The following is a 15,430-nucleotide window of genomic DNA, read 5'->3' on the forward strand; positions in this document are numbered from 1 at the left end:
AGTTTCATAAGCTGTCTGTTGCTCAACATCGGTCTGCTGCTAATTCCTGCAAAGTCTTACATCTGCCTGAAGTTAGACCACTCAAGAAAAAACTGCAAGTCCGAGAAGAAATGTTCAATCTGCAAGAAGAATCACCACGAGTTAGTCCACTCCGACGATTCTGCGAGGAACTCGAAGTACAGCCGTACGAACACGTATAATAGTCAGCAGAATGTATGCAATGTCCATGGCAAAAATATGAATACACTCCTCCGAGTAGGAAAGGTGAGGATCCAAGGTCCGAGAGGCACAGTAGAATTATTTGCACTTTTCGATGAAGGTTCGTCTCTGTCGATGATGGATGCTGCAGTTGCGGAGAATATTGGATTGCGAGGACCGATAGCTCCTGTGTCCTATCGTTGGACTAATGGTATTTTGCACAAGGAAGAACAGTCGATGATGCTGTCGTTTTGCATTTCTGGACCATCGGAGCAAGCAAAATGGTATAACGTTAGCAATATTCAAACTGTGCAGAATATCGCTCTACCTCCGGTGAAATTCGACGTTGCGAATACCAAGCGATTGTATCCTATGTTAGACGATGATAAATTAGTTGCGATCCAGAATGCCTGTCCCTGTACACTGATTGGCTCGAATAATACGGGCTTGATTGTACCTCTTAAGACGGTGCAATATTCGCTTCAAGGCTTGCAATTGACTCGTCACCTGGGATGGACGATCCATGGAGTAATAGATCCGACCATTACTGGATCGAATAAACATCATGCATTCCTGTGCTCAGAAAATGATGACGTTAAACTTACTGATCTGGTGAAGAAAATGTACAAAGTTGAAAATTTTGGGATGTCTGGTCAGATGGCGAAAACAGCAGATGAACTAGATATCATCAACCGCATGATCAAACGGCTTGGGGAACGATTCGAGGTAGGCCAGATTTACAAATACAACAACTTTGACTTCCCGGATAGCAAACCACAAGCGCTACGTCGGCTCCAGATTATCGAGAAGAAAATGGACTCAAACCCCGATTTCGCTGAGCGATATTGCAACAAAACCCAATACTACGTTGATAAGGGGTACGCTAGGAAATTGGAGCCTGAGGAAATAGCTGAAACATCGAACACCTGGTACCTGCCACACTTCAGTGTGGTGAGCTCCGAGAAGTTCCGTTTGGTCATGGATGCCAAAGCAAAGTCACATGGGTTTTCTCTGAACGATCTGTTACTGAAGGGACCCGATTTAGTTCCACCACTGATTGCGATTCTGATTCGCGCCAGAATGAAAAGGATTGCTTTCGTTGTGGATATCAAGGAAATGTTTCACCAAGTACTCATCCGTAAAGAAGATCAAAACTCCCAACGTTTCCTATGGCGTGGTATGAACCGTATGGACCCTCCCAGCGTGTACGCTATGATGGTGATGATATTCGGCGCTGTTTCGTCTCCATCGATGGCGCAATTCATCAAGAACTTCAATGCAAAAGAGCTTGAAAAAAAGTACCCTGGTGTTGAACGAGCTATAGTCAAACAACATTATGTGGACGATTATTTTGATTGTGCTGACACAGAGGAAGCGGCAATCGAAATGGTTCAGCGCGTGATAAAGGTACACGAGCAAGGTGGATTCAAGTTGCTAAAGTTCTCGTCGAACTCCAGAGCTGTGTTAGATTCACTCGATCCTGAAATAGTAGCGGAACAGAAACACACTAGCTTTCCTGACATTTTTTGTTCTTCCCCGACTTTAAAATTATTATTGCAGACATTTGAACCTGGCATCTCTGGTTTGTAGGGTAAATGCTATTGTAAAATTCTATCCGGGTAGCCAATAGTTTCGTCACAAATATCAATCAATGGCTTTTTTTGATTCCGTCCCACTGTGCGACGCACTCAAACCTCCCACTGAGACGTCCAAAAAATTGTTTCAAAATCGTTCAACGCGGGTCCAACGATGGACGTTCGTTGAACGGTTATTTGGACGTTGTCCAAATTGGTCCAACGAACGTCCTTCATTGGACGATTTTGAAACCAACCGTTCTTAGAGGGCTGCTAGTGTTTGCCCCTTGGTTGTACCACTACCCAGTCAAACCAGTCCGGAACCGGTTCCGACTTCTGTGTGGATTCTGTATTACATTTGTATCAGACCGACGAGTCATCGGGTAGTGACAACAGTGAGAATTGTCAATGGTTAATGCTTTATTTTTAGTGAAATTCTAGCATTTAAAAAATACTGTTTAGACAAATGCAATAAAATTTGACGCATAATCGCTGGTTAGGGTGTGCATCTTCCCAAGAACCTCGGATATAGATAAACCTCACGAATGTGGTACCTGTTGAGCAGCCAGCACATGAACCGTTCCAATCCCAACCCGTACCCACCGTGTGGTTGTGAGCCATACAATCGTTGATCGATGTACCAATAGTAAGGTTTCGGATCAACTCCTTCCCGCTTATAACCCTCCATCAGCTCGTTGTGGTCCCAGCACCTTATCGAACCTCCGCAAATTTCTCCCACATTTGGCATCAAAACGTCAACTCCTTCGGTTAACCGGCGGTCGTCTTCACATTTAGATGTGTAGAATGATCTAATGTTTGCAGGAAATCGACACAGCAATATTGGTTCGTTTATTTGATCCGTCATTTTTCGTTCCGGAGCCTCCGGAATATCATCAATCAACTCGTAAAAAGTTCCATCGTCCTTGGTAACGTTGTTCTCTTTCAGCCAGTCAATTGCATCAATATAGGTCATGCGACGGAAGGGTCTCTTCGGTGGCGTAAAGTTCGGGTTAAGTTCCTTCACTAGATGACCCCACGGAGACTTCAGTACTCGATCGACAACATCTACTACCAAATCTTCTAGCCGATCGAGTAGCTCTTCGAATGTAATAAAAGAACATTCCGCCTGAACGTGACTGTATTCGGACAAATGGCGGCGAGTTCGACTCTGCTCTGGCCGGTAACTTTGAGCAATACAATAGACGTCGCCCAATGCCGGCAGACAGGTTTCCAAATATAGCTGTGAACTTTGCGTCAGGAATGCTTGCGTCCTGAAAAGTATGACTTTTGGTTAAATCGAAGACTCCATATCAAGAAGACTGATATCTCTTTCCTTCCCCCATACAAACGGGAAGCGACAGAGGTTACAGCGCCTCTATTGGAAGAAGGGAGGAAGCTTTATGTAAAAATGTATATGTGTGTGTGCATCACTATGGAAAGTACCACCTTTACCCGCAAGTGGCGTTGCTGTTACTGTCTCCGGATTCTGGACAGAGTTGCCAGTCTTCTTGATATGGAGTCTTCGGTTAAATACTAATATTGCGAACTTGAATATTTTACCCAAAATAGTCCATTTTAAAGCCTCCTTCAACTTGTGCTTGCGCCAGCGTTGGCGGCGTTACCTCCGTGTAACCACGTTCATGATAATGCTCCCTGAATGCCCTCAAAATGACATCTCTCATCTTGAGAATCTTGGAAGTGTTCTCGCCTCGAATCATAATGTGTCTGTTATCGAGTTGCACATCAGGATTAGCATCTTCGTTCAAAATGGAATCCGCCCCACCGGACGGAGCTAATCCGATTAGCTCCCAATAATCAACGTGCAGTTCATGTCCACCGGGAGCGGACTTGCCCTCTGGAACCTCTTTTAATGTACCGAACAGTCCAACCGAAGATTCAGTCGATAGAACCAACGCGTTGTAAGTCTGGCACAGGGTATCGCTGAGAACGCTTTGCAAGAAGCCGGTTCCATCGCGAAGTGTTATAAACATCAATCCTTTCCCCTGCCGTCTTAAACGGTGAACCCAACCATAGATTTTAACGCGAATACCACGATTCTCACAACCCTGTCTAATCTTGATCAATTTTGCCGTAGACCACGACACATCTTCACTGATGACGATCTTTTTTGCTTCCTGCAGGTTCTGTTCTCGCTTCTTACCGTCATCTTCTTCGCGCTTCAGCTTATCGACGTTTTTGAAACTATCGCGAACCCAGAGCTTCTGATTTTTTTTGAGCTGAGATTTAGCTGCAACCTCGTAGGGTGATCCCGCTTTTTCATCCTTGGCGTCCACGTAAATTGTCGGGAAAGGTTCCTCGCCGGCGTGCTTCATGGCTTGTAGGATTGTTTTGAATGGATTTTCCGCAGTTCCATCACCGGATTTGTCATCGCCACGCTTTTCCGAAGTGTACAGTTCGTCTGGAGATAGGGTGAGATGGACAAACATTTATTAAATATTTTATAAACGTCAGGGCTCGATCTATCAAACATGAATTAAATACATCTAGGCAGTCTTCCCATGAACATCGACAAGTTTGCACCCGTGTACAAAATTTCGTGCACGCGTTCAACCTCAAACACGCTTTGCCTTTGTGTACTGGTTCGCATCGAACACCGAACCCAAGCGAACGATGTACAAACTTAGGTTTAAACACCGTGTGCGTACACCGTGTGCGTACATAAGAAACGCACACACAAAACAGAATGAGTCAATGCTAGTGATGATGGATGAGAGAAAGAGAAAACTAGGATCAAGAATCAAGTCCCGTTCGAGCAGAAGTTCTGTTTATGCCGATGAGACACAGTGAAGCCGAAACTTGTCTTGGCTTAGCAGGCCTATGCGAAAGCACTATGCTATATTTGACCCTAAGGAGGAAAATTTGGTAAAAACCAAAATTTCTCACTAGGGTGATAATTTGTTGGTAAAACCAGTCTTTGCACTTGAGGGTACAAATATAGCATAATAAAATTTTGAATTCAACCACGTCAGATCAATAATAAGAATTCCTCTCATGGCAAGTGATAGTAAATTGCAAAAGTATGTACTCACTTATGGTTAGGTTCTCCATCGTTCCGTGCTGTGGGTGTGATGTTTAGCAAATATCAATCAATCACACAGAGTATGTCACTTTATATTCACAATATTGAGCTGGAATCTATCAGAATATATAATAGCATAATGAGTATGATGAAATACGATGAAAACGTACAGAATCCAACACTACATCAAACAATTGCGTATATACCTGATAGCATTTTCGTTTTCACCTGGTGCTACAACAGTGTAGTGCAAAAAAGATAGGCTGATTACACGCATGTTTGAATGAGTATAGCAACGACAACACCGGTGTAGTTTAATGACAAATACGAAAATTTGATAAGAGTTATATACCTTATAAACCTATACATATATCAACAGATAAGAAAGATATGGCACAACCCACTGAGACGTCCAAAAATTTGTTTCAAAATCGTTCAACACGGGTCCAACGATGGACGTTCGTTGAACGGTTATTTGGACGTTGTCCAAATTGGTCCAACGAACGTCCGTCATTGGACGATTTTGAAACCAACCGTTCTTAGAGGGAAACGATGCCTCCCGGTTAAACCATTCGGAAATTGATTCAGAATCCTGGATGAATTCCAACTTCAATGCAACAACCGATTTTGAAACTGATGGAGTCGAAATCGGTTACTGCATTTGAGCTGGTGGTCATACAGAATCTATTTAGGATTCCGAACCGGTCCCGGAATGGGTTTGACTGGGAAGATTTACCCCAGAGAGAATAGAGAGTGAGAGAGACGAATAGTAGGAAGCCAAAAATACCTTTCCAGTAAATTTCAGCCGGAATTCCGGTTGGTTCCAGTTAGTATTCCGGCTCCAGTGACACAACCGCTTCTAACTAGAAACTGCCACCTAGCAAAGTTCAGCCGGAAATGAGCTTGAATTCCGGCTGTTTGCAGTTAGTATGCCGGCTTGTGACACCCGGTCAAACCATTCGGAATTTGATTCGGAATCCTGAATGGAGTCAATATGGATTCCAACTCAAATGCAACAACCGATTCTGAGTCGGAATCGGTTGTTGTATTTGATTTGGAATCCATACTGACTCCATTCAGAAATCCGAACCGGTTCCGGAATGAGTTTAACTGCCCACTGGGACGTCCAAAAAATTGTTTCAAAATAGTTCAACACGGGTCCAACGATGGACGTATGTTGAACGGTTATTTGGACGTTGTCCAAATTGGTCCAACGAACGACAATTTTGAAACCAACCGTTCTTAGAGGATGCCCTCTAAGAACGGTTGGTTTCAAAATCGTCCAAAGAAGGACGTTCGTTGGACCAATTTGGACGACGTCCAAATAACCGTTCAACAAACGACCATTGTTGGACCCGTGTTGAACGATTTTGAAACAATTTTTTGGACGTCTCAGTGGGTGCCCTCTAAGAACGGTTGGTTTCAAAATCGTCCAATGAAGGACGTTCGTTGGACCAATTTGGACAACGTCCAAATAACCGTTCAACAAACGTCCATCGTTGGACCCGTGTTGAACGATTTTGAAACAATTTTTTGGACGTCTCAGTGGGTGGGCACAAGCGATTTTAACTACACTGAGAAATAAAAATATGCATAGTTAGCATACTTTTTAATCCGGTCTCTTTTCTTCTGCTGTGATTTTTATGCATTTTCATGCATATACTTCTGGTAAGCATTCGATGAGTGGATAGACCGAATATGTCCAATGCATAAAATTTACAGCAGAAGAAACGAGAGGCAGATAGAAAAGTATGCTATCCATGCATAAATTAAATTCTGCGTGTAGAATCGGTTGTGTCACTGGAGCAGGAATACTAGCTGGAACCAGCCGGAATTCCGGCTCACTTCCGGCTGAACTTTACGGTGCAGTATCAATTTCTCTTGCTCTTGCTAACTTCCCAGTCACCGTGGCAAGCAGAAAGTTAGCAAAAGTTGAGCAAAGCGAAATTGATTCTGGCAGCGTTTCAGCCAGTATTTTGCGCGATTTGTGCGAGAATTCTGGCAAAGAATTCGCTCAAATGCAACAACCGTTTCTGACAGCGGTTAAACTAACCGATGCTGCTCACTTTTAGCCAGAATCCAGCCAGGAATATACGGTCAAGATTTCTGTACCCTTCCTGACACATCTTTGTAAGATGTTTTGTTCGATTCGTGCTAAAAAAAACCACAACTCATTGACATATTTTTTACACTCAACCTTGAGTAAAATATGCCTAAATTTAAGTTGAATCTACCTAATTTTGAGTATACCTCAAACAACTCAAAAGTACCTTATTCCATGGAAGGCCTAGACTGAGTCGAATCTCTTTGTTTTTAAGAACACTAATAAGTGCGAAAGCAACGCAAGACTCAAAACTACCTAAATTTAATCTTGAGCTTGAGCTTATGCGACCACCCCTGGCTGCTACTCCGTTATCGATCTGGACTAGCTGAAGTTGCACAGAGAATAAGTAGATAATTATGCTTGGGAGTAGCGAAACATCTTTCAATGTGCAACTCCTGGTAATCCTAATCCTCAATACCGGCGCCGGCCCGGCCAGACCCGAACGTAGATCGCGGAAGGCAAGGGAAGGAATGGTTAGTCCGATAATTGCTTTTGCTAGAGGCCGTATGTACTACTGCGCACTCCACAAGTATCATATGAGGATATTTTTGTTAGTAAGAGTATAGAAGTTGGACCACTTCTTCTTTATCGACGCCAGAGAGGTGACTTCACTATCTGGACCAGATATCGATCCACCAAAACTCATAGACCGGGGACCGAAGGAAGACGTGACCACAGATTTTTTCACCTCAGAAAAATCTCAACGACCTCGGCTGGAATTGAACCCAGGCAAATTGGAATGAGTGGCGGTCACGCTTACCACTCAACGACCGGCGCCGTCTTCAAAACTACCTAAATTTAAGTTAGAAGAACTCATTCTGCGGGTTGTTTTATTTGTCCGTGCAGGGTTTTGCTCGGTTCCTGTCAAAATTTGCCAGAAAACGGTAGCTGTTGCGCAAGTAAACGGACAATAAAGGAGATGATTTCCGGTTTTGTAACTCTCGTATATTTGTACCGAAACGTAGAGGGAGGTTATAAAATCCCTTTGGGAATAAAGGTATAAGTTCATTATAATTAATTACCTTCATGGTTTCATGGGATTTGTGTGTATGACATAGGTGTGGTTTAACAAACAATGCTTATACTACTCACGTTTAGTTTCCTTGTGATACTTATTTGCCCGTACTAGACGCAACTATCCGTACTATTAACTGTAAATGCATGATTTAGGTTAGGTTTTATATGTAGATTTTCACAAGATTATTTTACCTTCTGTGTTCTTTGTTAAATAAATGTTTCGTGTGTAAGATATGTCAATCACTGCCCTAGGTATTTACTCTAGATATAAGTAGAATAATCAATAATTCTCTAGGATAATAAATTAATTCTTCCTGCACGCTACTTCAGCTATCACGTTAATTCGACTCTCTGACTTGCACTTTTTCTTACCTACGTGTCACTTCTCGGTCGGCGGATGTATGACAGCTAAGTAGTACAGGGTCGGAGCTGCGGTTGTTCGACCGGTCGATCAATGAGGTGTAATAAGAGGTGCGTCACAATCCATAGTGATGTGACACTCCCCCCCGGTACGCCACTGTCCATGTGGCTTACCGCCGTTAGCACCGACATCCAGCACCGCAATCTTGGTCGCTGGCCTCTCCAGAAGCCCAGTCGCAGTCTGCACGGTGACTCGACGAACCTGTCCGTCTTTGGCTTGAACCACTTCGACCACACGTCCTCGTGGCCAACAATTCCGTGGAAGATTGCAGTCCACGATTAGCACCAGATCACCCTTCTGGATGGGCCTCACCGGTTGAAACCATTTTGTCTTGCGTGTCAACGTGGGCAGGTACTCGGCCACCCATCTTTTCCAAAACCTGTCGGCGTACAGCTGGGCCATCGTCCATGACCGCTTGAGGGCTGCCGGTTCGTTATCGAAGATAATCGGGGGCTTAGTCCCGTCTGCCGATCCTAATAGGAAGTGGTTCGGCGTTAACGGAAGTTCCGCGTCGTTTTCTAGCGGTATGTCAGTGAGCGGTCTTGAGTTCAGGATCATCTCGATCTCCAATAGCATGGATCGCAGAATCTCGTCGGATGGCAGGCGTGGGACGTCGAAATCGTTCATGATCTTTTTAATCGACTGGATCAAACGCTCCCAGCAGCCACCAAAATGTGGAGCGGCCGGTGGATTGAACGTCCACTTTGTGTTAGGACTGACGAATTCAACCATAAGTTTCGTCATGTCGATTTTCTGCATGGCCTCGCGCAGCTCTCGCGACGCTCCTATGAAGTTAGTTCCTCGATCGCTTATAATCTCCAGCGGGGAACCCCTCCTCGCAATGAAATTGCGCAGTGCCAGAATACAAGAATCCGTCGTTAACGAATGTGCTACTTCAATGTGCACACCTCGGGTTGTCATGCAGGTAAGTAGTACTCCCCATCTTTTCTCGACCCTTCTGCCAACTGTTACCGACATCGGCCCGAAATAGTCAATCCCGGTGTACGAGAACGGTCTTTGAAATGCTGCCATACGGGCAAGCGGGAGGTTTCCCATCGCTGGAGGTTGTGGCTTTGATTGTCGGACTTTACAACGCTGACAGTTTCTGCGTACACGATCGAACTCTGAACGAAGACGAGGGATGCTGAATTTCAATCGTACCTGGTTCAGCGCTGTGTGATGATTCTGATGACGGCAAGAAGCGTGGTACTCAGCGAGCACCAGATCAGTCACGGGATTCCGTCTTGGAAGCAGGATGGGGTTTTTGGTCGCCTCGTCAACCCATTCGCATGCGTTTATACGCCCTCGCATCCGTAGAACACCGAGTTCATCGATAGCTGGACTCAGCTTGTACAACGAGCTGCTTTTTGGCAAGGTACGTTTCCACGGACTGGCATCTGAGCTATTGCTACGGATCAAGCGCATTTCGTCAGGGTACGCCTGCTGTTGAACAATCCGGTAAATTGTGCTTTCCGCCAGTTTCAGCTCTTCCTGCGTTAGTGGTCCCAGCTCGGCGGTGGCCCCTTCGATGCGCTTATGAAGATTCGTGATGAAACGATGGGCATATGCCATCGATCTCAGCAGACGTTTCCATTTGGAGAAGCGCTCGAAACTCACTAGCGGCTCGGTAACTGTATGATGTAGGACACTGGGTCGAATTTCTTCTACAGTTGATCCTTGATCTCGATTGTGACCAGGCCATTCGGCTTCCGATTCCCAAAGAAAATCCTGTGCGCGAAACCAGCGGCTACTAGGGCGTAAGTCTGGCAGCCTTTGCCACTTCGTACCTTCGTCCGCTACGTTCATCTTAGTTGGCAACCATCTCCACTCATCCACTTGAGTTGTATCCAGCAGCTCACTGACCCTGAAGGCAACGAACTGGCTATAGCGCCGATGGTCAGATCGTAACCAGCATATCACATCACGGGAGTCTGTCCAGAAAACACGGCGCATGATCTTAATACGATGTGATTTGACGATACAGTCGGCTAGACGAGCTCCAATAACGGCAGCTTGCAACTCAAGTCGAGGGATAGAGAGAAACTTCAGAGGGGCTACGCGTGTTTTAGATCCAATCATCGCACATTCCACCTTTCCTTCTTCCTCGAACCTGAAGTAGGCCACAGCAGCCATCCCATTCTCGCTGGCATCGCAGAAAATATGCAATTCCACATTGTTGGCTGGTTTGGCAGATGTTATAATTCGGTAGCAGCGAGGAATCTTAACTTGATGGACGTTCGGCAACGCTTCGATCCACGTCTGCCACTTTTCGGCCAGCTTTCCGTTGATTTCATCATCCCAACCACATCCGGAACGCCAGATTTCCTGCATCAGGATCTTCAAGTAGATGAGGAAATTACCAATGAATCCCATCGGATCGTATATAGCCATCAATGTTCTCAGAACTTCTCGTTTTGTTGGCATCCTGATTCCGGAAAGTAGCTGCTCGTCATGCTTCGGTGATAATTTGAACGTGAACGTGTCTGTTGTGGTGTCCCACCACATACCGAGCACCTTTTCCGTCGTCATCTCCGCGCAAAAGCTCATGTTCTTTTCCGTGGTACTGACCTCGTGCAGATTATCGATGACCGAACGGGAATTTGATAACCAATTGCGTATCTCGAATCCTCCCTGAGAGTGGATAGATCGTACCTCGCTGGCTAGTTTTACAGCTTCCTCCTCAGTCTCAACACTCATCAACATGTCGTCGACATAATGCTCATACTTTATGCACTCTACCGCTCGTGGATACTGCTCTTCGAATCTTTCAGCGTTTCGGTTCTTGACATAGTGCGCACAGCTTGGAGAGCATGCCGCACCGAACGTCATAACTGCTACCGCATACACTTCGGGTTCATCCTCCGGATTACCGTTGCTCCACAAAATCATCTGGCTTCGTTGGTCTAGCTTCTTCATCTGTACTTGGAAGAACATTTCCCGAATGTCTCCCACTACGGCGACGCGAAACTCGCGAAACTTATACAGAACTGTAAGCAGTGACACCAATTGATCGGGTCCCGTTAGGAGGAACGAGTTCAGTGAGACGCCGTTGACCTTGGCGGCCGCGTCGAATACGATTCGTAGCTTCCCTGGTTTGTTCGGGTTGGTTACTGGGAAGATTGGTAGATACCAGTCGTTAGAATGTTTCTCCGCCTTCTCCATTGCCGACAGTCGCCGAATGTAACCCTTCTCCTCGTACTCAAGCATTTTCGATCGCATCGCCGCAGCTAATTCGGGTTCCCGTCTCATTCGCTTCTGTAGACAAGCTAGGCGCTTTGCAGCCATTCCCTTGTTGTCGGGTAGCTGTACTTGATCATAGCGCCACAATAGGCCGGTCTCGTAGCGATTCCCTACCAGTCGTGTTTCGGTTGACAGAATTTTAATCGCGCGCTCCTCATCTTTTGAATGTAGTGATTTTTGTGAACCAGAGATTCCCAATGACTCAATTGAGTAGTATTCCTTAAGTGCCGCATTCAGATCCCTTTCTTCTTCCCTAACACAGGGACAGATGTGGAAACTGTGATAACTGCTATAGCCGGAGTTCGTCGTACCAGATTCCATGGTGCAAGGTCCGTATATCATCCATCCAAGGCGGGTTTTGGACACCACCGGTTCGTTCTCACCACCTTCGACACTTCTCAGGGCGTGACCCAGGCGGCAATTGTTCATCCCTATAAGGATCCGTGGAGAGACATCATCGTAGGATTTCAATGGCAAACCTTTGAGATAGCTGTACTTAGTTGCCAACTGCGAGACTGAGACCGACTGTTTCGGAAGAGAAAGATCCCTAACCGTATAAACCTCTGGAAGGTCGAACACTTCACGAGTGTCACTTACACCGGAGATCTTCAACGTCAGTAAGACTGACTCATCTTCTTCCCGCTGGTGGCCACCCGTCCAATTCAAGCACAATGGATAGGGCGTTCCTTTAAGATCTAATTCTCTCAGTAGGCCGTGCTCCATCAAAGTCGCCGACGACCCATCGTCGAGGAAAGCATAGGTTGTCACTTGCTTTCCCTTACCGTAGATCGTTACAGGCACGTACCGAAATAAAACCTTTCCCGCCCTCTTCGAATGCGTGTTGCAGCTCTGTGTTGTTGAACTCTCGTTAGACTGCTGCGCTGGTTCGGGAGTCAAACGTTTGTTATATCGCTTGTCGTCGTGCAACAATGTGTTGTGCATGAACGAGCAACCGTTTCTTCCACAGGGTGTTTTCACGTGGCAGGCACCGTAATGCCTCCGTAGACACTTTCTGCACAACCTTTGCTCTTTCACAACTGTCCAACGGGACCCGACGCCCAAGGCGAGAAACTTGCCACACGTGTCCAGACCGCTGCATTCGTTCAAACATACGAGACAGCCCTTTGATGCAGTAATCGGGCGATCTAACGAGAGAACTTCGCAACTAGAGTTGCTTTCCGAGTGAACGTTGATGTAGTTGTCGTCTTTCCTTCCACGTCTCTCTGGTTTCGAGATGTTGAGAGTTGGCATCGTGACTATGCTCGCTGCTTCAACTAACTTCCCAAGCCAGTCTCCGAATTCCGAAAGAGTGACTCTGTTCAGTCCCTGCCGATGGTACGCCCAGTTCAGTCTAATAGAAGGCGGCAATCTCTCCGTCAGTTCTTGGAGTAGCGCCACGTTGCACATATACTCGTCGAGACCTGAAGCTGTGATGGTCGCGCAGACGTTTTGAACTGCAACTCCGAAATCGATCAGCGTGCACAGTTTTTCAGCTTTCGGCGATGGCATTTCCCGGATCTTATTCACCAGCGAATGGACGATGACTTCCGGTCTCCCAAACAGGGTTCTCAGCGTCGCTATAACCCCCGGTAAGTTGGCAGGATGCAACAGACGACAACGTACCGTTTCCATTGCCTTTCCCTTGAGGCTTCGTTGAAGTCGAAGCATGTTTTCTTCGTCGCTATATCCGCAAATCCTGGTCGAGTTCTCGTAGCTTGCTAGAAAAAGCGGCCATTCTTCTGGGTTGCCGGAAAATATGGGAAGCTCCTTGTTGATAGCTTGACGCGCTGAAATCTGACCTTGACTTAGCGAAGAAACACCGAAAAACCCGCTACCAATCGGTTGGAATGCTGTCGCCTGAGGATTCAGTCCGATTCCACCGGCTGCTCCTCCGCCGAACATCGCATGCCGTTGTAAAAGGCGGCTTCGCTCCTCCATATGTTTCTTCTCTAATGCCTGCTGCTCCTCCAGCAACATCAACTCATGTGCTAGAGCCTCATTGCCCTGACTCACCTCTCGTGCATTAATTTGTGGCAGTGGATTTTCCGTCGAACTTGCTGTCGGTCCGGTTCCCAACGTCCATGGCAACGGCTGACTTCCGATCGCACCTGTTGTTGATCCTCCTGCCACCTGCTGTGGATGATAACTCGTAGAACTCGCTGTTGATCTGCTACCTAACAATTTCGGGTTTTGATTACCAGTCGATCCACTGGACACCATCTGTGCCGGTTGATTTACAGTTGAACTCGCCGTTAATCCACCCCCACTTGAGCTAATTAAGTTTTGCCTTTCCACACGCTCTAGCACACGTCGCTCCGTGTCTTTCAACACCTGTTCATATTTCTTCCGTTGATCTCTGAGCTCCTTCAGATGCCGATCATCTTTCGCCTTCAACAAACGTTCAAAGCCCACCTGCATCACCGCCAACTGTTTCTGCACGTACTCCTCCAGATTAGATTCTGTTAGCCTGGTTCCGGGCTTTGGTATCACTCCAGTGTCGGTATTAGGTGTAGATGCACCGGCTGGAAGTTGAATCACCGCCTCAAGGCATTTCTTGCAACTCCACTCCTCATTCTGAACATTTGAATCCACACTAACACACGCGAAATGAAACCACTGCCCACACGAATCACACGCTACCATCCGACTGTTATCCGGATTCTTACATATGTCGCAGCTCACTCCCGGCGGTAGAGCATCGTTTACTGGGGAAGTTCCCTGACCGTCACCTTTCTTTGACATACCGACTAGAGCCCCCGATTGATAAACGGATTTTATAAAATGTTGCGCAAGTAAACGGACAATAAAGGAGATGATTTCCGGTTTTGTAACTCTCGTATATTTGTACCGAAACGTAGAGGGAGGTTATAAAATCCCTTTGGGAATAAAGGTATAAGTTCATTATAATTAATTACCTTCATGGTTTCATGGGATTTGTGTGTATGACATAGGTGTGGTTTAACAAACAATGCTTATACTACTCACGTTTAGTTTCCTTGTGATACTTATTTGCCCGTACTAGACGCAACTATCCGTACTATTAACTGTAAATGCATGATTTAGGTTAGGTTTTATATGTAGATTTTCACAAGATTATTTTACCTTCTGTGTTCTTTGTTAAATAAATGTTTCGTGTGTAAGATATGTCAATCACTGCCCTAGGTATTTACTCTAGATATAAGTAGAATAATCAATAATTCTCTAGGATAATAAATTAATTCTTCCTGCACGCTACTTCAGCTATCACGTTAATTCGACTCTCTGACTTGCACTTTTTCTTACCTACGTGTCACTTCTCGGTCGGCGGATGTATGACAGCTAAGTAGTACAGGGTCGGAGCTGCGGTTGTTCGACCGGTCGATCAATGAGGTGTAATAAGAGGTGCGTCACAATCCATAGTGATGTGACAGTAGCGAAACCGAGTTCGCCCTAATTCAACTAACCCGGTAGGATGCGCGCAAAAATCTGACGGGGCTGCCAAACTTACATAAATCTAGCAGAGCAGTCTCTGCCAGAAAATTTGGTGACTGGGATGGGACTGGGTAGTAGTGGACAATAGCACCCGGTCAAACCATTCGGAATTTGATTCGGAATCTCGAATGGAACCAGTATGGATTCCAGCTCAAATGCAACCACCGATTCTGAAACCGATTGAGTCGGAATCGCTTGTTGCGCTTGTTGCATTTGAAGCACTATTTAGACTCTCGGTTAAAATGAACGTGAACATGTGTTGAATACCTTTCATTGTTCACGGTGGACGACGCCGTGAACAGTTTCACCAGTGATCAACGATTTCACGCTCAACTGGCAGTTTACAGTTTGTCAGAATGCAATCT

The 15,430-nt window shown here is 45.8% G+C and overlaps 3 protein-coding genes across 7 annotated transcripts; all 3 read right to left on the reverse strand.

Moving 5' to 3' along the window:
• Positions 1-791: 791 nt before the first annotated feature.
• LOC131685434 (asparagine--tRNA ligase, cytoplasmic-like) lies at positions 792-5,150 on the reverse strand. Of its 3 annotated transcripts, none has more exons than XM_058969134.1 (4): positions 5,019-5,150; positions 4,823-4,928; positions 3,333-4,191; positions 792-3,043 (listed from the first exon to the last, which is right to left on the reverse strand). In XM_058969134.1, exons 2-4 carry the CDS (start codon positions 4,839-4,841, stop codon positions 2,269-2,271), a joined length of 1,653 nt encoding a protein of 550 aa, XP_058825117.1. In that variant the 5' UTR covers positions 4,842-4,928; positions 5,019-5,150; the 3' UTR covers positions 792-2,268. The 3 variants fall into 3 exon arrangements, with proteins under 3 accessions (XP_058825117.1, XP_058825119.1, XP_058825118.1); XM_058969136.1 differs by having other exon boundaries at positions 4,998-5,141; XM_058969135.1 differs by having other exon boundaries at positions 4,983-5,141.
• Positions 5,151-7,806: 2,656 nt separating this feature from the next.
• Positions 7,807-10,343, reverse strand: LOC131685436 (uncharacterized). Of its 3 annotated transcripts, XM_058969143.1 has the most exons (3): positions 8,126-10,343; positions 8,009-8,067; positions 7,807-7,899 (listed from the first exon to the last, which is right to left on the reverse strand). In XM_058969143.1, the coding sequence occupies exon 1, from the start codon at positions 10,305-10,307 to the stop codon at positions 8,385-8,387; it is 1,923 nt and encodes a 640-aa protein (XP_058825126.1). In that variant the 5' UTR covers positions 10,308-10,343; the 3' UTR covers positions 7,807-7,899; positions 8,009-8,067; positions 8,126-8,384. The 3 variants fall into 3 exon arrangements, with proteins under 3 accessions (XP_058825126.1, XP_058825125.1, XP_058825124.1); XM_058969142.1 differs by having other exon boundaries at positions 8,009-10,343; XM_058969141.1 differs by having other exon boundaries at positions 7,813-8,067.
• Positions 10,344-10,374: 31 nt separating this feature from the next.
• Positions 10,375-14,012, reverse strand: LOC131680990 (uncharacterized). The gene is made up of 2 exons (XM_058961698.1): positions 10,465-14,012; positions 10,375-10,408 (listed from the first exon to the last, which is right to left on the reverse strand). Exons 1-2 carry the CDS (start codon positions 14,010-14,012, stop codon positions 10,375-10,377), a joined length of 3,582 nt encoding a protein of 1,193 aa, XP_058817681.1.
• Positions 14,013-15,430: the final 1,418 nt, after the last annotated feature.

The sequence above is a fragment of the Topomyia yanbarensis genome, chromosome 2 (genome assembly GCF_030247195.1).
Source record: "Topomyia yanbarensis strain Yona2022 chromosome 2, ASM3024719v1, whole genome shotgun sequence".
Taxonomy (NCBI): Eukaryota; Metazoa; Arthropoda; class Insecta; order Diptera; family Culicidae; genus Topomyia; species Topomyia yanbarensis.